General features: G+C 44.7%; 1 protein-coding gene across 4 annotated transcripts in view; it reads left to right on the top strand.

Annotated features, from left to right (window-relative positions):
- Positions 1–21,000, top strand: part of VOPP1 (VOPP1 WW domain binding protein) — a 106,980-nt gene extending 85,980 nt beyond the window's left edge. For 3 of the 4 annotated variants that reach the window (XM_090050030.1, XM_090050029.1, XM_090050028.1), the window contains 3 exons: positions 9,583–9,660; positions 12,795–12,931; positions 20,576–21,000. In XM_090050030.1, the coding sequence (XP_089906156.1) occupies positions 9,583–9,660; positions 12,795–12,931; positions 20,576–20,757 (397 nt within the window). In that variant the 3' untranslated portion in view covers positions 20,758–21,000. Of the gene's footprint in view, positions 1–9,582; positions 9,663–12,794; positions 12,932–20,575 lie in introns of those variants that run through there. The other variant, XR_016442744.1, reaches the window with a different exon arrangement.
- The last annotated feature ends 771 nt before the right edge of the window (positions 21,001–21,771 follow it).

The raw sequence follows: 21,771 nt of genomic DNA, 5'->3' as shown, positions 1-21,771 counted from the left end.
CAGTGGTAGGTGCATTTCTAGTCAGGCGGTGCTGAGGGAGTTAGTTAACTTCATGGCTCATAGTAATCTGCCTGATCCCTTCTCAACTTCATTCCACAGGTGTCAGTGACCCTCTCTTCTTTTTAATAGTCTTGATGTTCTACCAATCAGGCTATCCTTTGTTCTGCAATTCTGCTGTCTGTTAGCTACTCCTGGTAATGCAGCTCCTATTTCATAGCTCTGCAGATTTGTTCTCAACTCATTGCAATGAAGTTATATTTGAGTAATACAACCCTGGCCCCCTCGGGTTATTAGTATAGCTTCTGGTTTATTTTTAACTGGAGAAAAAAGTTATGTGATTTTTATACCTCACCACCTGTACCCCTCCCCCTTTTTAAATTCCTAGATCTGCCCATGTTCATAACCCAAAAACACAAGAAATACATGCTCATTCTACTGCCTACCTAAATATCCATGACCACACTATATAGATTCTCAACTATACCAGCAGGTGAAATTCAGGAGTAAAACAGGTCTTTTTGAATTTCCAGAGTTCTCCAAATTTGACTCCAGTTTATGATGTATGGATGGCTCATTCTCATATTCTGACAAATTTCTTATCTCTTTCCCTTACCATCATGTAACACTGCCTGCCACCTTCCTGGTTTCTTTTTACCTTGGTTTATGGTTTTCACTAACAAGGCTGCATCTTTTCTGTGACTTTTTTCTAAGAAACCATAATGTAAATATATTTTTCATAACAAAAATATCCTTAATACATGTGGTTATATTACTTGCTAGTAACAGTTTTAAGCCAAAGTGATGATGTAATATATTTGGATCATCTATTTTAAGGCATTCTTTTAAAATTGCTTCTTTCAGGCTTTTTGCTCCATTTTTAATTTGATTCGATTTAGCCAGAGTTATTAATTGCCTCCTTTCCTTTACAGGCTAGTTATCATGTCTACAAAGGCTCACTCTGCAGTCACTCAGAACTAGGCTGGTAGGGCCTTCTGCTTGAGCCATACTGCTATAGCTTAGCAATAGATCTCTTGGAAATGTCCAAGGCTGGCAATAAGTAATTATATATTTCTGCATTACCATAGTCAGTTAACAAGAACATGCTATCATTCAATAGAATTCTAACTAGATGCACACAATTCACTTGTTCTCATCAGAAGATACTCCATTGTGACCTGGCCAGTACTGGTGACCATGACCAACAGATGTAATTCTATTTTTTCTATGCTACTGTTTACTGAATATGTGCTGAGTGCTTCAGTCTTTCCAAGCTTATGCATATACTAGGCATAATTTAAGTTTGTGCCATGTTCACAGTCTGTATTTGCCATTATAGTGTTTTAGTTGTTGACCACTTCACAGCCTGCTACTGCAGAAGATGACTTTTAGACCTCTTGGGATAAATAGTATCTCTCCCTTTTCTGGCAAGCACGGGGGACACTGGCAGAGAGCCCCCTTGCAGTCCTATGCATCTCGGATCGTAATTTGTGTCTATGGCCATGAATATGGGAGCTAGGGACAAATCATTGTGTCGAGAGGATGTGGCTGTGAAGCAGTGTTCCATAGAGGTCAGGGCTCAGGGAAGATGGTGCCCTGGGTGAACTTGTATTTTGGCGACCCCCCCACTCCGGGCCTCAGTGGTGCAGGACTGGAGCAAGCATCACCCCACCCGCACTACCTGACCTGGCTCTGCTTGAGCAGCCACCTCAGGGACACCAGCTTCCAAGCTGCAGGCAGACAGCACTGCTCCTGCCCCGTGTTGTACCCTGATGGGCTATTGGAGCAGGTTGGACCCAGAGGGCTGCCATGGCAGGGCAGGGATGTATCCTGCTGCCACCTAAGCCTGGTGTAGGGCTGGGGCTAGGGCCACCTGGGCAGGCAGCAGCTCAAGAAGGCCTGGAGCAGAGCAGAGTGCTTACTTGCTCCATGCGTCAGAGGATGCAGGGCAGTTTGGGCACATAGAGCCAAGTGGAGCAGAGCCAGCAACCAGGAAGGGAATGTTTGTGTGAGGGAGGAGTAGAAAGTTGGCTGTCATTCAGGAGGTGGTGGGGCTGGCCTGGCCCAGCCTGCCCACCTCCACCCACCCTTCCCTGCACTATGCTGCACTGAGATCTTGGAGTGATGGGAGGTGGGGGGTACTACCCTGCATGGCTGAGCCAGGAGTGCATGAGGGGGTCCCATGGGGAGACAGGGTGGCACCTGGGCCATGTCAGCCCCTTCTGGGCTGGACTGGGCACTGCTACTGCCTGGGATGGGGATTGGCTGGGGAGGGGAGGGTGGCAAGGTATTTGGCCATGGTGCCCTGGGCTGTTGCCCGCATCACCCACCCCTAAGGCTGGCTCTGGGTCAAGTGAATCCAGACTTTGAACATATCTGTGAAACAGTCATTTTTAAAAAAGCTTTTTCATTAAAAGTGAGGCTCAAATGCCTCTTCTGTTCTCTTCAAGTTGCTTCTGCCAAAAAGAAATAAAACTGTCTTAATTGAAATTCTGACCCTCTACACCAGTGACTTTGTCAGGGGGCCACAGTATCCTGGAAAGCCTTGAGCTCCTTCAAAGGGTATTGTGGAGTGCCATGCAATGTTAGCACTGTTAGGTGTGGAAATGTAAACCCAGAGATTTCAAATTAGGAATCCATAGTGTTGAAACCATTCTGATCTGTTGTGGTCTTTCTGAATTTGTTGCAACCAAAGACATCCTCTGTTAGTTTTCCATAGTCAAAAATGAGCGCAAGCTAGGAGCTGGCATTTTCTGAGGGGCGCCTTGCATCTAAAAAAGGTTGAGAACCACTGCTCTACAGAGATAAGTGCCAGAAACTCCATGGGGACCATGAAGGACTTTGCAATACATGTTTTCATTGAAGGTGTTTGGATACGAAGATGGTAGGCATGATGCATAATTCCAAGAGAGATAAAGTCTTTACTGTTAAATAAAGCCCTCAAGCACACGCATAACTTCTGAAACTTGCATTCTTAGCAATTTTAAATCAGCAGAATATTAAGCACAGGTGTAATTTCATAGATTTCATAGACATTAGGGCTGGAAGGGACCTTGGGAGATCGAGTCCAGCCCCCTGCCCAAAGGGCAGGAAGTCAGCTGGGGTCATAGGATCCCAGCAAGATAAGCATCCAATTTACTCTTGAAGGTGTTCAATGTAGGTGCTTGAACCACCTCCGCTGGCAGACTGTTCCAGACCTTGGGGGCTCGGACAGTAAAGAAATTCTTCCTTATGTCCAGCCTGAAACGGTCTTGCAGGAGTTTGTGACCGTTTGACCTAGTCATCCCTTGGGGCGCTCTGGTGAACAAACGTTCCCCCAGATCCTGGTGGTCACCCCTGATAAACTTATAGGTGGCCATCAGATCACCCCTGAGCCTATGCTTTTCCAGGCTAAAGAGTCCCATGGCTCTCAGCCTGTCATCGTAAGATCTGTTTTCCTGACCTCTGATCATGCGCGTGGCTCTCCTCTGGACTCTCTCAAGCTTCTCCACATCCTTTTTGAATTGTGGAGCTCAAAACTGGACGCAGTACTCCAGCTGCGGCCTCACCAAGGCCGAGTACAAGGGGAGAATGACGTCCCGGGATTTGCTCGAGAAGCATCTATGGATGCAAGCCAGCGTTTTGGTCGCTTTACTAGCTGCAGAATCGCATTGCAGGCTCATGTTTATCTTGTGGTCAATGATGACCCCCAAGTCTCTTTTTTCCGTAGTACTATCCAACGTAGCACTGCCGAGCCTGTAAGGGTGCTGCAGGTTTTTCCTCCCAAGGTGGAGAACCTTGCATTTTTCGGTGTTAAACACCATCAGGTTCTCGTCTGCCCATTTGCTGAGCTTGTCCAGGTCGGCCTGGATCACCCGCCTATCTTCTGGCGTGGATGCTTTGCCCCAAAGTTTGGTGTCATTGGCGAACTTGGCCAGTCCACTCCTGACTCCAGTGTCCACATCATTAATGAAGTTGTTGAACAGTATGGGTCCAAGGACAGAGCCTTGAGGGACCCCACTGGTTACAGGGCACCACGGTGAGTGACTGCCATCAATCACAACCCTCTGGGTCCGACCATGGAGCCAGTTTCCCAGCCAGCGGATCGTGGTGGAGCCAAGGCCACAACTGGGAAGTTTGGCCAAGAGGTGATCATGGGATACCAGATCAAAAGCTTTTTGGAAGTCAAGATATATGACATCAATCTCTTCTCCCTCGTCCAGGTGATAGGTTACCTGGTCGTAGAAGGAAATGAGATTGGTCAAACAAGACCTACCCGCAACAAACCCATGCTGGCTATCCCTTAGGATGTTAGCCTGGGCCAGTCCACCAAGGATGGCCTCCTTAATAAACTTTTCTAAGATCTTCCCCAGAATAGAAGTCAGGCTAATGGGCCTGTAGTTAGCCGGATCCACTCTCCTCCCTTTCTTGAAGATCGGCACCACATTGGCCTTCTTCCAGTCTTCGGGCACTACACCAGAGCGCCAGGAGTTTTCAAAGATCCATGCCAGGGGCTGGGCTATGACGCTTGCCAGCTCCTTGAGTACCCTGGGGTGCAGATTGTCAGGGCCGGCTGACTTGAAGGTATCCAGCTTTTCAAGGTGTTCCTTCATGAGGTCAGCATTTATGGAGGGTAGAGGATCCCCCTCACCCAGATCTCCCTGTCCCATAGCAGGCATGGGCGTCCCATGGGACTGATGAAAGACTGACGCAAAGTACCTATTTAATAGGTTGGCTTTTTCCTGGGCGTCAGTTGTCAGTTGCCCCATCTGGTTTAGCAGGGGTCCAACATTGCCCTTGCTTTTCCTCTGGCTCCCCACATATCTGAAAAAGGACTTTTTGTTGTCCTTGATGCTTGAAGCTAGTTGGAGTTCAGTTGCAGCCTTGGCTTTCCTGGTTTGCTCCCTGCAGGACCAGACCAACGCGGAGTAATCCTCCTTGGAGGTGAATCCCGTCCTCCATCCTTTGTAGGCTTTCCTTTTTAGCCACAGGAGGTCTGCTAGGTCCCTGGAGAGCCAGGAGGGCTGGTGTGCCTTCTTGCTGCCTTTCTTCCGTGTTGGAATAGATTTAGCTTGTGCATTGAGGATCGCTTCCTTGAGAAGCAACCACTCTTCTTGAACTCCCATCTCCCTGGGGTCATGGTCCCTGAGGGCCTGACCGACAAGCCTCTTGAGCTTGTCAAAGTCAGCTTTTCTGAAGTCAAGGACTTCTGTGTTGCTGACTGACTTGCCAGCTTTACGGTGGATGGTGAAGGTGATCAGCTCGTGGTCGCTGTCACCAAGCTTCCCATCGATCACTAGGTCGCCGATTAGGTCGTCCCCCGTAGCCAGTACCAGGTCAAGCAGCGCTTTGCCTCTCATTGGCCCATAGACTTCTTGAGTCAGGTAGAGGTCATCCACGCACAAGAAAAAGCTTTGCGACCGCTCGGATTTTGCTGAGTGATCCTGTTTTGCTTCTGTTTGAAATAGGCTTTAGCTACAGGCTCTAAAGCCAACGCACAAAATATTATTTATTGTTAAACATGTCAAACCAGGGGTATCCATGATATAGCCCGCAGGCCAGATCTGGCACCCACAGCTGTGTCATCTGGTCTTCAGGCCTCCTAGATAGGTGGGGAATTCACGGACAGGACGAGCAGAAGCAGGGCTTACCACCAAAATCCAGAGCCATTTTGTGGACACGTTTGGTAGCAGAGCAAGCAACCTCTGTGTTAACTCCCACAGCTTCCTGCTGTCACTTGCTGTGCCACCAAAGGTGGGTCTGGATCTACCTTGCGAGTAGCCATGTGGTACAAATCCGTCCTGGAGGAGGGAGGAGAGGTTACACCCCTGTTATAAACGATTCCATGAACATATTAGTGTCTCTGTCTTATTTCAGTCGCTAGTAAATATGACTTGTGCAAGTACATTCACTTCGTCATAATAAACATGAGTGTTGGCAGAATATCAGCTTTAGTGTTCATGCTGCGTCCAAATGATAGGAGCAGAAGATTGGCTAGCCTTCTGTAGGATGTTAATAGGAGGATGGATGAATGCAGCATTCATTCATTTTTCAGTGTTTTTGGCAGGGCAGTCAAGTGATGGAAAATTCAAATGGTTGTATATGTAACATTTGTCCTGTTGATTTTCAGGCCTCTCTGTATAATCTTTTTTTCCAAATCAGTATTAAGTGGGTAGTCGTTTTTATGAGAAAAAGATGAGAGCTTTTTTGCGGTGCATTGGCATCTTAAGGATTCTTTCCTCTGTCAAGATGTTTGTATGTTCAGAGAACCCCACCCAGAACAGTGTGTCCTCAAACGAACTGCCTCTGAAAGCTTAACAGTTATTGTGAAATTAAGTTTCCACCCCAGTGAGTCCTAAATTCTTTGTTGCATGATGCCATAGCTTCAGCAGCAGGGGTGGACAGTTCTCCCCTTTTCCTATCTTCCCACCAGTTCCCTGCCCCACAAACCACAAATACTCTGTAACACAGTGACTACAGCCTTCTGCTCAGAGGTGTGAGATACCAGTTTTAACATCCTTATGCTGCAGAGTGAATCAAATCTAGTAGTATTCCTCTGCCTTGTTCCCCCTCTACGCATCCTGAGTAAGTACTCTTACACATTGGCCATTATATAAGAAGTAGGCCCCACCATTTCCATTTCAGCAGATTGGTGGGAAATACTGCATTTTGTGAAGAACCCATTCCTGTTAGCATACTTGTGCGTGCTATGAGAACATCTATTGGAGCAAACCTCTCAGGGGACAGAGAGAGGCCTAATTTCTGGATCCTGATTCGGTTAGGCATGAGCTAGGCACCTAACTGCTCAGGCCTGTCAAGACTAGATCAGTTTTGAACATACACAGATGCTTAACTTCACACTAAAAAAAGGAAGGTTCTTATGGAAGTTGGGTATCTCCAAAATTTGGATGGAACTGAGTAGAGGTTTTTAGAATTGCAGTTTTGGTGGTAGGTGCCTCTGTCCTGTCTGTTATAGGCACCTGAGCTTCTTGTTGATCCAGTCCTTCTGGTTTAACATTTCAGATTCTATGGCCTTTCTGAGAATACTATGGGCAATGTCATCAGAAGAATAGTAAAGCATCTCCTTGAATCATAGATAAGCAGGGCTGGAATAGATTCACTCTAGAGGTCATCTAGCCCTAACCCCCTGCCTGAGACAGGATCATTCCTATCCAAGCAGCATACAGATCCTTGTCTAACCCACTATTAAAACTATAGCATCAACCCTGTCACACAACCTAACGTACCACAGGTAAAGCAGGGGGGGCAACAGTGGTCAGGGCCCTGCCACTACAAGGGCTGTCAAAATGTGGTTGAGCAATCCAAGAAAGAGGCTACTCTACTTGTGGACTAGCAGCTGGTTGCATCTTTACATTTTCTTTCACCAACCAATGTCCTTCTTTTGTCCTTGACTAGAAGCTGAAGCCTGTGTGAATTCACCTGCATTTGTACATGCAAGCTTGTTAACTAAGAAGTTAACAAATTATTGGGAGGGTTTTTTTAAACATAAAAATGCAGGTGCTCAAGCATGAGTACTTTCCAACTTTTTGGAAATTTGCCTGAATTAAATTCATGTGTGACGCATACTATAGCAATTGTCCTTAGAAGATCAGTGCAGCTGCTGATGACCTTTTCTCCTTTCATTAATCTGGATGTGCCAGTCAGAATTTATGTTCCCAGCCAAGGGGCAATTCTGTCATTTCACCTCAATACATTGTTATATAGCACATGGTTTCCAAGTTACTATTGTCCTTCTTCCATCTTTTCTGGCTACTTTTCTTACTTTTGTGGGAAGTGATGGTTATGGCAGGAAGAGTGTTTCAGGGTTTGCCTGTTTTGACACATGTGCTGGCTTCATCATTAGTGAAATGTAATTTATACTGTTAATAGATGATACCAAAATATTTTCAAAATTGTTCTTTTCCATATAAAATGTTAATTTGAAATTAGTCGGTAGGGGAATGTCTATTAGGTAAATACAGAGGATCCATAGCAGTTGACATTCTGTCTTGAAAAACCTTGGCAGGGAGTCTTACTGTATCCCTTTGTTTGGTCTGTTTGTTATTAAACAAAATTGCATAAACTTAATGATTATTTTTCATGAATCCTTAACATGTTTTTCCTACTTTCTTTGAAAAGAAGTCTGCACAAGAACAAATTCCATCTTTTTCCCATTTTTCTCCCTATTACACTATACTTAGAGACACTGAACAACACAGTGAGCTTTTCTCTGTAGTTTCCCTGAAAACTGCTAGTTTTGAAGCCTTAGTGATCCCTGGCGTGCATCTAATGTTAATTCATGCTAGATGGCTTTAAACCTGTCACAGCTACTTGTACTACTTATCTTTGGCATTGAACAAAGCCCAGAGTGCTTCACATTCAGTGCCTGTAGTGTTCACTTACTGGAATGCACTACAGTTCTTTCCCCTGCAACCGACCCTGTTACATAAAATTAAACACCATGATCAATCAACTTAGGGACTTGAAAAAGGGCCTATGTAAAGAGGCAGTTTTAAGAATGTGTAGCAAGGTTATGAATAGCAATAAGTCTATATAATAATAAGATATTATTGTGAGTCCAAGTCACAATAATATCTTGCAAAATATTCCGAGTTCTTACTTGAGTCAGTTTGACCCATGCTTGGAGATGGTTGAAAGATTTGGGTATAGATCTGTATCCCTGGTGCATGCAAATAGGTTACTTGAAGGCTTGGGACAGAAATGACGCACAAACTGCTATAAGTGATCAGAAACCAGTTCAAATCTGTAACTCAACAGAAGTTCAGTGCGCACAAACTGCTTTCAAAATGGCCAAAACCAGTTTAAAATAAACCTGGATTGATGTAGTAGCAGACTGAACTGATTTAGTTTAAATTGGTTTATTGAACTTCTGTCCTAGATCTCCTCCAGATTCAAGCTAACTCCAAGTCCCCAGCATCCCAGGATGTTTTGCACCTCCCTAAACTGCCTCCCCCACTTTGCAGGGTCGGTGGGCCAGCCTTAGCCAAAGCTGTGTGCTTCAGCCAAGCAGGGAGGCATACTTTAGCACCCCCATTTTCAGGTCCATCTATTCAATCTACACAGCTTAGACTAACCTGTGAAGACTTAATTGATTCAGCCTTGTGATTTTTGACTGTCTGTACTTAGCCGAAGCACATAGATATAGGTGTGATTTTTTGCACCATTCTAGGTCAGGGAAATAGATAGTGGAACCCCACTGTAACCGGGTGGAGAATCAGAGTTAATATCTGTGGTGATACTGATGCTGGCTTCTTTAAAACCCCAAATTAGCAGGGTTGCCAGTCTTCAGCAAGATGCCCATCTGCAGTGTGTGCCACCATGGCGACAGTGTAAGAATTTCCCCTCCAGATTGGTGATGATGTCATAAATAATACTTCTGGCAGCAAGTCTAATTACATCAGTGTCATTGACTTCTCTGTGTCTGTGTTTAGACTCAAAGCTGTCAGTTTACAGTAACTGGATTTGACAGAATTTTTACTACTGAGGTTTTTTTTTCTCCCTGTGGTCCCAGATTCTGATACGATGCATTTTTACTTTAAGCAGCAAACGTTTCCAACACGTCCTTTCTGCTTTATTCCTGCACAGATGTCGTTCATACGAAGATTGCTGTGGTTCAAGATGCTGCGTCAGAGCTCTGTCGATCCAGCGACTCTGGTATTTTTGGTAAGCTAGAAGTTTTTTTTTCCTATACATGGCATCCTATGCTTGGCCTCATTTTAAGAAAACCCTATAAACAGCCACATTTCCTGCTTCCTCCGCGATTGTTTTTTTAAGGTATACATTGAAAAACACCGGTGAAATACTTTGATACAAAAATGCCGTTAGTGTTTATCCAATAAACACTGGAAGGATGCTAGAAAAGTTTATTTAATTCTCATTGACTCCCCCTTTTTGAGTGCCATCTTTTCTATATAGGTAGTGTTCCTGCTCCCTGACTTGTATCTAATATTAATTCCTGCTGGTTATTTTAAACCTGTCCTAACTACCAAGAAGCAGCCAACTCCTACATTTCTGTTAGATGTTTTATGGATAGGAGGATTGTACATGGATGCAGGATTTGAAACAATACCGTGTTGCAGACTGTGGATGCAGTTAAAATGTCTCATTGAACAAAAGCCCCAAAAGAATATGACCATAACAGTCAGACTTTCATTGTGGAGGGCAGCAACAGAAGGAAAGGAACAAGAGGTTAAATGTGGTAAATACTGAGCGGGATTTAGTAACAACCTTGAACTAATCTGCCAGTCACTATTACACTCCTGATAAAAATGAAATTAAAACCTATTTAGACAAGAATTTTGGAAAGTACCTTAAAAAAACCCCCTTGTATATGCAAGTGAAAGCCCCCAAAAATTCCTGATAGTTTTTTCATTGACATCCACACAGAATGCTGAAAATAAATTCCCAAAATGAAATTAAACACTGTAAAACAGAAGCCATGTGCATATGGCTTATATGTATGTGTGTGTGTGAATATACATATACAGAAGCCATATTTACTGCATATGTGTACACATCGAATACTGAAAACCAGAAGTTGTGGGTGGCCTGAGATTTTTTTTCCCAAACCGTCTTGGACTGTTTAGATGCATAAACCAAATTGAAATGAATGTGAATTCTGTGCCTGAATCCCCAAGGTGGCTTTACGGCTCTCAGGCTTTGTGTTCGGAATGAGTACTTTCCAGGAATGGAGCCAAAAGGGAATTTATTCACATTGGCATAGGATCATATTGTGCTTCTAGCAGTGTAAGTGAGAACTGGATTGGGTGCTTTGCAGTGAGTGCTTTACACTGCCATCCAGCTTTTAAACCTACATGGCTCTGCCCTCCCTCCACTGGTCAGCAGGGTGCTCTACATATTCAGGTCCTCGGCAGAGAAAGGAGCATCTTGTGTTGTTCCCCAGCAACTCCTCTGGCCAATTTAAGGAAGAATGTTATTACTGTGCTCAAGATATCCTATCTTGGTACTCCTTGTTCCAAACAGGAGATAGTTTGAGCCCAAGTCATTTATTCACATGGATGTGAGTTGGGGCTTGATCCAGATAGATGTTGGGTGAGAGAATGAAGTGCAGGAGGGATCAGAAGAGCTGATATCTCTAGAGTTTGAGTGAAGACTACAGTCACTGTGCTGCTGGCAAAGAAGAACTTGTTTAAGGTATAAGTAGGCCTGTTGCCTCATTAAAGAGAATGTGATGGGGAAACTGCTGGATGAACAGAAACACTCTTGACATGTCCTTGCTGTTTTATATCTGCTTTCCACTGAAGAAGTACAGGGTCAATCAGGAGAGAAGGGAAAAAAAGCAAGGTGAATCTGAGTTGAAAGGCAAGTGGGCTTCAACAATTACATTGCATCTGAGAGGAATGAGTTAATGTCTGTGACTTGAGATGTTCAAGGTTTCAGCGTCCCGATTTTAAGTATTGGCTACACCTAATTCCACAGGGGGTACAGCTAAGAACAGCAACCATATCCTATACCTCCTTTCCTGTTTATGCCAAATGGCCTGGAAGATGCAACATTGGAGAGGATGGAAGTTTGACAGTGTACAGGACATTGTACAGGACTTGGGGTGTTTTATTCAGAGGGGTAGCGACAAAGTCGAAGGATGTTTCAGATTCACAGTTCTATTTTCTATACACAAGCAAATGCACACAGCTTGGCAAAACTGTATCAACCCAGTTCTGCCATATGATGTGGACTTTGGAGTCAGGAGCGGACTGGCCAAGTTCGCCGATGACACCAAACTTTGGGGCAAAGCATCCACACCAGAAGATAGGCGGGTGATCCAGGCTGACCTGGACAAGCTCAGCAAATGGGCAGACAAGAACCTCATGGTGTTTAACACCAAAAAATGCAAGGTTCTCCACCTTGGGAGGAAAAACCTGCAGCACCCTTATAGGCTCGGCAGTGCTACGTTGGTTAGCACTACAGAAGAAAGAGACTTGGGGGGTCATCATTGACCACAAGACGAACATGAGTCTGCAATGCGATGCTGCGGCTAGTAAAGTGAGCAAAATGCTGGCTTGCATCCATAGATGCTTCTCAAGCAAATCCCGGGACGTCATTCTCCCCTTGTACTCGGCCTTGGTGAGGCCGCAGCTGGAGTACTGCATCCAGTTTTGAGCTCCACAATTCAAAAAGGATGTGGAGAAGCTTGAGAGAGTCCAGAGGAGAGCCACGCGCATGATCAGAGGTCAGGAAAACGGACCTTATGATGACAGGCTGAGAGCCGTGGGACTCTCTAGCCTGGAAAAGCGCAGGCTGAGGGGTGATCTGATGGCCACCTATGTTTATCAGGGATGACCACCAGGATCTGGGGGAACGTTTGTTCACCAGAGCGCCCCAAGGGATGACGAGGTCGAAGGGTCATAAACTACTGTGAGACCATTTCAGGCTGAACATAAGGAAGAATTTCTTTACTGTCCGAGCCCCCAAGGTCTGGAACAGCCTACCATCAGAGGTAGTTCAAACACCTACACTGAACACCTTCAAGAGTAAATTGGATGCTTATCTCGCTGGGATCCTATGACCCCAGCTGACTTCCTGCCCTTTGGGTGGGGGTGCTGGACTCGATGATCTTCCGAGGTCCCTTCCAGCCCTAATGTCTATGAAATATGCAGATATCTTGAATAGCATACTCCTGCTCTTAAAAGGTAATATTTGTAGGCAATCTGAATAAATGCATGCAGGCACTTATGATGATAACCCAGGTTTCTCTTATTGAACAGCTCCAGCTGTATTCTCTAAATAGTGTACTTAGTCCCATCTGCACTGTGACTTTCTGTGTCTCTTTTTCTCAGGTTCCTTCTGATGATGGGAGTTCTTTTCTGCTGTGGAGCTGGCTTCTTCATCCGAAGGAGGATGTATCCTCCCCCACTAGTAGAAGAACCCACCTTTAATGTGTCTTATACCAGACAACCAGCCAACACTTCCTCAGGTTAGAGACATACTGTCTTCGTACTTGCCTGTCTGATTTCTTAAATATGCAGAGGGATAAAACAAAAAATCACATGTTTGTAATATTGAAGAACTGTTGGCTGAGGGCAGATGCAACACTAATGTAATTCGCCACACAGGATATAGGTTCAGATATTGCTTTCAAACACATTGCTGAATTCAGTGGTTACTCATGCTATTGAGCTCTAGAAGGAAAATATTCTTATGAAAGGATTTTTTTTTCATATTTAACCTTCTTCCCCCTCTTCTTTTCAATAACTTATTTTATTATTATTATTTTCATGAGTATAAACCAGATAAGGCAACTATGCCATTGCAGCATGTACAGAATAATGGGCCACGGTAGAATCATGAGATTCTTTTCTTACACAAGTAACAAGTTCCAGATGGTTTGTACAGGGCATTGGAAAATAACTTCTTTGTGAAAGAAATAACCAAACAATTTTCTTTCAGCAATAGTGGATTGTTTTCCCATTTGTCTTGTGCTCAACCCCTCTCTCTCCCTACAAAAAAATCACATTTTAGTTTGCCCTTCATTGAATTTCTGTAAAATATGGGAAATGCCCCGTCTTTCCAGATTAATTTGATCATTTTCTCATTTGCAAGCAATTACTTTTGAGGAGGAGATCTGGAGGAGATCTGGGGCTTTTCTGGCCCAGATTTTCCTCCAGTTTACCCATTCCCTAAACAGTCCAACCCAGAGAGCCCCGAGGAACTGGGCTCAGCCACAAGCAGAGTGTGGTCATCCTGTGAGGTCTCTTGAAGCCAGCTTCATGATTGCAAGACCTTCTGCAGCACAGATGGCAGGGTAGCATCTGCCTCTAAAGGCATACCAAGGCATAATACCCTAACATACCTGTGCACCATAGCAACCACAACCTGAAACCCTTCTAGCAATGCTGTGCTCATTGCACATGTCTGCTTCATATCTAGGACATCTACACATGTCTTGTAGAGAGCCTGACACTACCTCTGTGCTGAAGCCTTCTGGTGCACTCATTCTGGCAGGAAGATGGCAATTTTATTTCACAGCAACTTTGCGGATTTTGAAATCTGTTTTAGTTCCATGTTGAAACGGCACCAAACCCTTTTGGAAGTAGGATTATGCCAAAATGTCTTTTTGAAACAAAACACTCAGGTTTTTTGTTTGGGTTCACCATGGACCTCAAAAACGTTCCTGTTGAAAACCTCAGTGAATTGATCCATCTCTGTGAAACAATTCAGCTGCCACAAAACATTGTATTAAAATAATAGAAACATAGAGAAGCAGGACTGGAAGGGTCTTCTATAAGCCATCTAGTCCAAACCCCTGGCTGAGCCAAGATCATTTGCATCCCAACCATCCTATACAATGAAAACAAGAGATGTCATTGAATATATCCTGAATAGCTCTTGTCAGGAATAGCACGGTGTAGAGAGAGCTTGCATTCTGATTTCCTGATCTGTTGCAACTAGACACGGTCTGCAAGTTCTGAAAACACCCCCATTCTATTAGCTACATCCTTATATGTGCATGCACATGCACTTTTTCAGCTCAAGGTCTAATCCAGAGGTGCCAAGTATGTGGGGCCCACCTTGGAAAAAGGACTGTCCCCTGAAATGCATAAAATTTTCCACGTGTCCATCATCATCATCTCTGCCGCCCCCCCCCCCCCCCCCAGTGCCAAAAATAAAAGTTGGTGCCTGTGGGCTGATGTAACTGGATCTCACATGCACATCATCTGACTTTATATTTCTCTTTTAGCTTATTTTTATTTTTTTTAAGGTTGAATCCCTAGGAAATTTCCATTTACATTGAGATCATGTATACTTTTGTTTTTATGGGGGGTTTTGAAAGTTTTTTCACATGCTTTCATGAAATTAGTTGCTTTCAGAATAGGAAAAAACCTAAAAAAGTTTTAAGCCTCAAAAATAACCCTGGGGTTATATAAACAAGGGATGTTTTATGGCTGGACTGGCAAATACCATATTCAGTTTTAGAACAGAGCGTTGGTTTTCAGTTGCACTCCAGAGGGCAGAAGTCGCATGTAAATATAAAGTAACTAGTTCAGCTAAGTCTTTTAATTTCCTATCTATGAAACCTGATTTTAAAAGTGTTTTTTAAAAGTTTTTTGGACAGAATTCCGAGCCCACTCAAGTCAGTGGGCTTTGTGTTGGGTCCTTAGCTTGGGTAAGCCCTTATTCAGTGTCTTTCGTGAGCCAAGATTAAGATGGACATGTGAACAGATTGATTCATGGCAAGTCAAGTTTTCCTGTTTTTAAAAAAAATCTACGAACATATGAATCAGTCTCACCCAAGCAGTGGCAAAGTTACTCCTAAATTAATCGGAGGTAATTTTCTAATGCTTTCAAGAGTGCCCTTCGAAGTAGTAATTCTCAATGTTTTTTAGACTTGAGGAATCCCTCCATAACCTTTGTGAACTGAGCAGCACCCCATTTCAAAAATTAATTCATTTGAGAGCCTGTAATGCAGTGAATGAGGATGGAACAGGTTACCCAGAGAGATGATGGAAACTCTGTCTTCAGAGATTTTCAAGACCTAGCTAGACAAATCTTTGGCTGGGATGATCTAGTTGGGGATGGTTCTGCTTTGAGCAGGGGGTTGGAAACACTAGATGACCTCCTGAGACGCCTTCCAACTCTAATTTTCTATGATTCTGTGAATGGGAGAGGGGGAGTAATGGCTGGAAGGGAAAAGCCTGCACTTGTTTCCTACCCCCTGGCACCTCCCTTCAAAGGCTGTCACAGGACTCCAGGGCACCCTGCTTGAGACTCACTGGTGTAGAGCCTCGTTCTCCACTCCTTCCATCTTACTCTTTCTGTATTCTTCTATGTTTCTGATCAGGCCTGTCCTTTTAAAGCATGTGCAAGGCCTACAAGGCTGAGCACAGTTCTCCTCGGGCACATCTACACATGCAAATGCTCCTGGATGGGTTTATTGCAGAGCAATTTACGCTGGAGTAAATCCACCGTATGCAGGCATCTACACGTATATCCATTTAGGAGCAGATTTGCTGTTTCTGGCAGTAGTCTGATCTTGCCCACTCTGCAGCAGCCAGGGGGAGCTCTAAGCTATCCCTGGGTGCTAGCCCAGGGGCTGGCAGGGAGCTCCGCTGCATCAAGGGGCTGGGAAATTGCTCCCTGCCCCCGGGACCTGCGTGCTGCTGGAACAGGCTCCAGTGACGGAATCTGGGCTGGGAGAATGTCCCTGTGCCCCAGCAGCAGGGAGCTCCCAGCCCTGGCTCCATGATCGGTGGCAGGGGGCTTGGAAAGGACACTGGTGAATCAGTACAGGGGGGCAGGGACCTACCCCCTCCTTGCAGCTTTTTCCAAGCCCTGTGCCTTGATTGTGTGATTGGGACATGGGGCTGGGACCTGCCTCTGACTGGGACAGTTCCCAGGCTGTGGGGGTGACAGTCACTAGCCAGCTCCAAGCTGCACATGCAGACCTTCCTGTGCAGTCTGGGGCTGGCCAGGAACTGTCCTGGTCTGGGGCAGGTCTCAGTCAGCTCCAGGCTGGGTGGGGAACTCTCCCTGTGCAGAGAGCTTCCAGCCCCCACTTTGCGATTGCAGTTGTGGAGGGGGGACTGGGAGATGGCGATTTGAGAAGCAGGGGCTGGGAGCTCCCTGCTTCCAGGGCAGGGGGACAGTGTCCACGCATGGGCTCTGGTGGTGGAGCCTGCCCTGGCCGCAGGCAGCTCCTGGGGGCAGGGAATAATCTCCTGTCCCTTGCTGCCCAGCTGACTGGAAGCAAGCATGCTCCTGGTCAGCCATTTATACATACCTTACTGCACAGTAATTACGTGGCAGTTAATTTGCTACTTGCATTTGCAGGTAGCAGATTAACTGCTGAGTAGAGCATATTACTACACAGTAAGGATCTGCACATGTAGATGGTGACACTTACTGTGCAGTAGTTGTTCTACTGAGCAGTAAAGCTTCTCATGTAAATGCGTCCCTTGAGTCTTATGGCATCTGGAGCTTCTTGGCATCTCAAAGCTGAATGGTTTTTTACTATTTCCAATATACTGAACAGTAAACACTTGTGGGATGTTTGATGCAGCTGCATTGTCTCACTTCTGGGATTTGGTCTGCTTAGGGTGAGAGAGGGTGGAATGTAAGTTGTGGCTGTGCCCCTGTATCTGACAGACGTGGTGTGGACTTTGTCCTATGGGGTGATCCTGCAAGGTCAGGATCCAGCCTTGATTTGCTGTTGGGTTTATTGAACCTGAAACATGCATCACTGATTTATACACAATTTATTTCCACACTCCCACACCTACATTAAAGATAACCCTAGGCATCTTAACATTAATGATTGATTTTCCTGACAGGAGTGTGTAATGCACTCTGCCATTCCTGTTCCTGGGTTTCTGTTGAATCCGTGAGTGTGGATACACTCCAGTATCCACAGTACGCAACATGGTTACTGTAGTGTAAACAGATTACACAGAGTGGTCACATGATGCACAGTCTTAAACCAGTGTAAGTCACTTTTCTCTGAGGTAAAGTTACTGCCTGGAAAATGAGGACTAATGATGCACACTAGGGTAAGTTGTGTATCCTCTTACTCAAAGTCATCCTAAAGTATGCTCAATGAAGTAGACTCCCTGACATCTACTGGCTACTTGTTGCAATAGCACTTTCTGTGGGCGGGTAGCTTGGAATAACTGTTTTTTTTAACTCTGGAGTAAATTTATTAAAGATTAAAAGCCAAGCTAAACTATTGAGTAGTAATCATGGTATGTATCTGCACCCAGAGCTATAATTCAGAAATACACAAGATTTTTGACAAAATGCTTCAGGAATCCTAGCTTGATAGGACATGTAGATGCAGATGTACCTGCACTGATTTGGATTCAGTTCCCAATCTGGTCTCCATGATTCCATTCTGTAATGAGAAAATTAACTACATTGAGCTGAAGCAAGATGGAGAGCTCCTGCTGACCAGGTATAGGAAGTAGGGAAATTATTTGAAAGGGTTCCTTTCTTAGGGGTGGACCTAAGAGAAGGTTCTGTCCTCCCAATCTGCTTTTCCTTATGTTCGTCAGCCTGTTATTCTATTCTGCTTATTCTGTTAACAGGCCAAAACACCCTATTGAACAACTACAAGCTCCATGGATGTATATATCTATAGGTTTTCTGAGCCTGAGAGAGGATTGAGGAATGTTTAAAGATTCAGTGTGTCTGGGTAACACTGCAGTAATGCTACTTCTGTAGTAACACTGAGTCCAGTAACAACTGAAATATGGAAACTGGTCATCTACAGGACAGCCCTTTTTGGGTCTGTTCTCTTCAGAGGAGGATTGGGGAGCCAGCCCCCAAATAAAAGACTGTTGTTTGACAAGCATAATATGTTAACTCTGCCTTGCCATGAAAAAAATATTTGTGTATTCACCAAGATAAACCTTGTGACATTACCAGACAGCCTGACTTTAATTACTGAAACCATGTGATCTGGGATTTCACTGAGCATTATACTATCTAAAGAGTGAGGAGGACATCTCCCATCCTTCTTAATGGAAGCTCTCTCTGATTTCCTTGGCATCACATGGGGGACAGGGAATTTCCTTTTGATTACAACTTTCCTGTGGCTCTGTGGAATTAGATTTCAGCATTGTCATGAAATGAATTTAGTACTCAGAGAATGTGACATTTCTTAATCTTATTCTGTGCTAAGAGATCCTGTCCCACTATATTAAGTAGACTTTATTGACTAAAGTATGTGATTCAGCCCAACTCCAGTTAGTTCTGCTCAACCTATCTCTAAGAGGTGAGACCTGTCTTAGAGTGAGACCGATGGCTTGGGGCACACCCAAATGTACAAAAATGTTCAGTATATTATAAGAATATATGATTGGAACGAGTCTTCTGGACATTTACAGGTTGTTGTTAACGGAAGGTTTCCTCAAAATCACTTATTCAAACCCTCACCCATACCTGTAGGGAACACTATATGAAACACCAAAATCATCCTATCACATGCTAGGGTAAAAAGCTAGGACCATTAGAGCACAGCCAATGCAACAACAGAAGAGTACTGTAGTTCATTATAAAATAACAGGCAGTGCTTTATGCGTCTGGAAAGACTCTGAATGAAGATCTTAATTAACAGAGAAACTTATAAGGGGGGAAAAAAAGCCAAAAGATTCCTTGTGTGTAATTCTGGAATCACCCTGTGGGGTGCAAAATAAGTATAAAAAAACAAGCAGCAACCTTCCCATCCTCTACCTTTTGTCCTTCTAGGCTGCAGAACAAAGTCAGAATTGGATAAGGCCCTAGGTGAGGCCTGTTGAGTTTTTCTGGGTGTAATGACTAGGCCCTGCAGAACCCAACTGCCTGGGAAGAATTGCCCATGTACCTAGAGCAATGTGCACATGCCTGTACTGCCCCCCTCATCCTGCACACAAATGCCAGCATGCAGACACATGCTCAATATCAGTAGACTCTGGGCATGCTTGTATTGTGGTAGATTTGACCCTTCCTTTTTGATGTTCTTGTTCTCATCCACAGATCCAGACAGAAAAAGGCCTCAGAGCAGTAAAATGTCTGCATTTTATTATGGCAGGGGTTTTCAACCTTTTTAATAAGTGTACCCCTGGTGGCTGGATGTGAAGCGGGGGGGCGGGGTACACAGTCTGAGGGTAGAGGTGGCTGCCACATGCAAACATTCCCACTCTCTCACCCCCAACATCTGGCCAGCTGGGTAGCACCTGTGTGGCCCGCAGAGGGGTGCTGCTGCCTTCACCTCCCCGCAGCCCTGCTCCTGGGAGGTGGCAGCCCAGGGTGGTGGGTGGAAGTGCTCTGTCCCCTCCCACCCACACACACCCCCTAGGGCCTTCCCAGGTACCCCTGGGGGTATGCATACCCCTAGTTGACAGCCCCTGTATTATGGTGTGAATTTCCATGACCCTGACAGTGTGACCGCGCTAGCAGCCTCGTTGTAAAGAGGGCTTCCTCCTTTGTTGGTCTCTAGTACTTTGGAAAACAGACCAGTTTTCTTCTGTGGCTAAGATGACGTCCCTGGCTCCTTCTCTAGAGAACTAAGCTTGCTGTAAAGCACTGGGCTAGCAGAGAGGGATGTTCCTGTGGCAGTGAAGTCATTGCAGAGGAAGGCCTGGCTTTGGGACTCTTGCCTGCCATGAGTCTTGTCCGGTCCTGTCTTTCCTCTCCTCCCATGGAAAACTTACCCTGAACTCCACATCCCTACCCTTTTATTCATTGAAGAAGGAAAGGTTGTAAATAATATTTTTTCCTTCCTGACTCCACCTCTCTTCCCCCTAGCAAAAACTGAATTTTCTTTGTTACCTCCTTAATGTGCCTCGGTATGAGGGATGATACAAGCATTCAAGGTTAGGTCCACAAAAGGATTTGGGTGCCTGAGTGCTTAATCACCTTCATAGTTATAAAGTTCTTCCCAATATCTAACCTCAATTTCCCTTGTTGCAGCTCAAGTCCATTGATTCTTGTCCTGTCTCCTGTGGACACACAGAACAATGGATTGCCATCCACTTTATAGCAGACCTTTTCAATTTTTTTAAAGACTGTCTTCTCTTTCCCCCACTAAATAATCCCAATTTTTCCAACTTGCCAATCAGTGTGCCTTCTTTCTCTTTTCTTTCAGGTGCACCGCAACCTGGGGTGCCATATTACACCGATCCAGGAGGACCTGTGATGAATCCCATGGCCATGGCCTTCCACGTCCAGCCCAACTCCCCACAGGGAAACCCAGTTTACCCACCTCCACCTTCCTACTGCAACACACCACCACCCCCATATGAGCAAGTGGTGAAATCTTCCACGTAACAACTCTGCTGCTATGTAACCTAACTCTGTAGGAAGAAGGTGCCATTGCAAAGTGACAGGGGTGGAGGGCTTTCAGCCCTTTTGAACACTTGCTGGTTCTGTAATCTCCCCCTCCTTTCCCATTAATGTTACTTGCAAAGGGTGATTTTTTTTTTCTTTCTTTTTTTTCCCAATAGGGGGTGGATTTTCCTTTTGTCTTCAATTCAAGAGTAAAGTCTTTTTAAACCTTTTAATGGAAACAGATATTTAAATCCTTTGTTTTCTCTTTATTTATTGTTTTTTTTAAATGTGTATATTAATGCGCGTGGCAAAATATGGCAAGCAGCTCTTGAGTTTTTTATTCAACCCCAAAGTAATTGATGGAACGTGGAATTCCAATGGAAAGGAGAGAGGCAGCGAGTTGGGGGAGGAAGGGAGAAATGGGCCAGTGTAAGCTACTTAGATGGACTACGACCACCCGCCCACCAATCATGGTACATGGCTTTCTTACAAAGCTCTGTTCTGTGGCAATGGGAGACTAGTTGTTGTGGAAGCCATCAAATGAATGAGAAATTGAGATTAGTTGAGTCAAGGGGATGTGTTTTGTTTGTCCTTCTTGGACTTCATTGCTATAAAAGGTGGAGCTTAGAAACCATGAATGGGCAGGGCTGCAATGACTTGACCTGCCTGCACAGGACTCTGAATACGGCAGCTTAAACCTGGCTCCTCTTCTTCTTTGGACACGTTGTTGTTTGCCAAGGATTGTATAATACTGTTGATGATCTAAATGTAGTGGGGGAAGTGTTATCAGTGTACAGTTTCATAGAGTGTAAGAGAAAGAACTTAGAAATATCAGGATGCACAAAAGAGTTTCTGCCCTAAGTTTAATGTGGGGAAAAATACAGAGGAGGGCCCTCAGGTCCCAGTCTTGTTCCCTTGGAAATCAAAAGGAGTTTTGTCATTGATTTCACTGGGAAATGACTGTATCCTGGAACCATTCAGCATATTAGATAACCATATGTCTGTATCTGTGTC

This window comes from Crocodylus siamensis, chromosome 5, assembly GCF_052110815.1.
Source record: "Crocodylus siamensis isolate JL-2025a chromosome 5, ASM5211081v1, whole genome shotgun sequence".
Classification (NCBI taxonomy): Eukaryota; Metazoa; Chordata; order Crocodylia; family Crocodylidae; genus Crocodylus; species Crocodylus siamensis.
The sequence above is the reverse complement of the archived record's forward strand: the minus strand, read 5'-3'. Positions and strand labels throughout refer to the sequence as shown.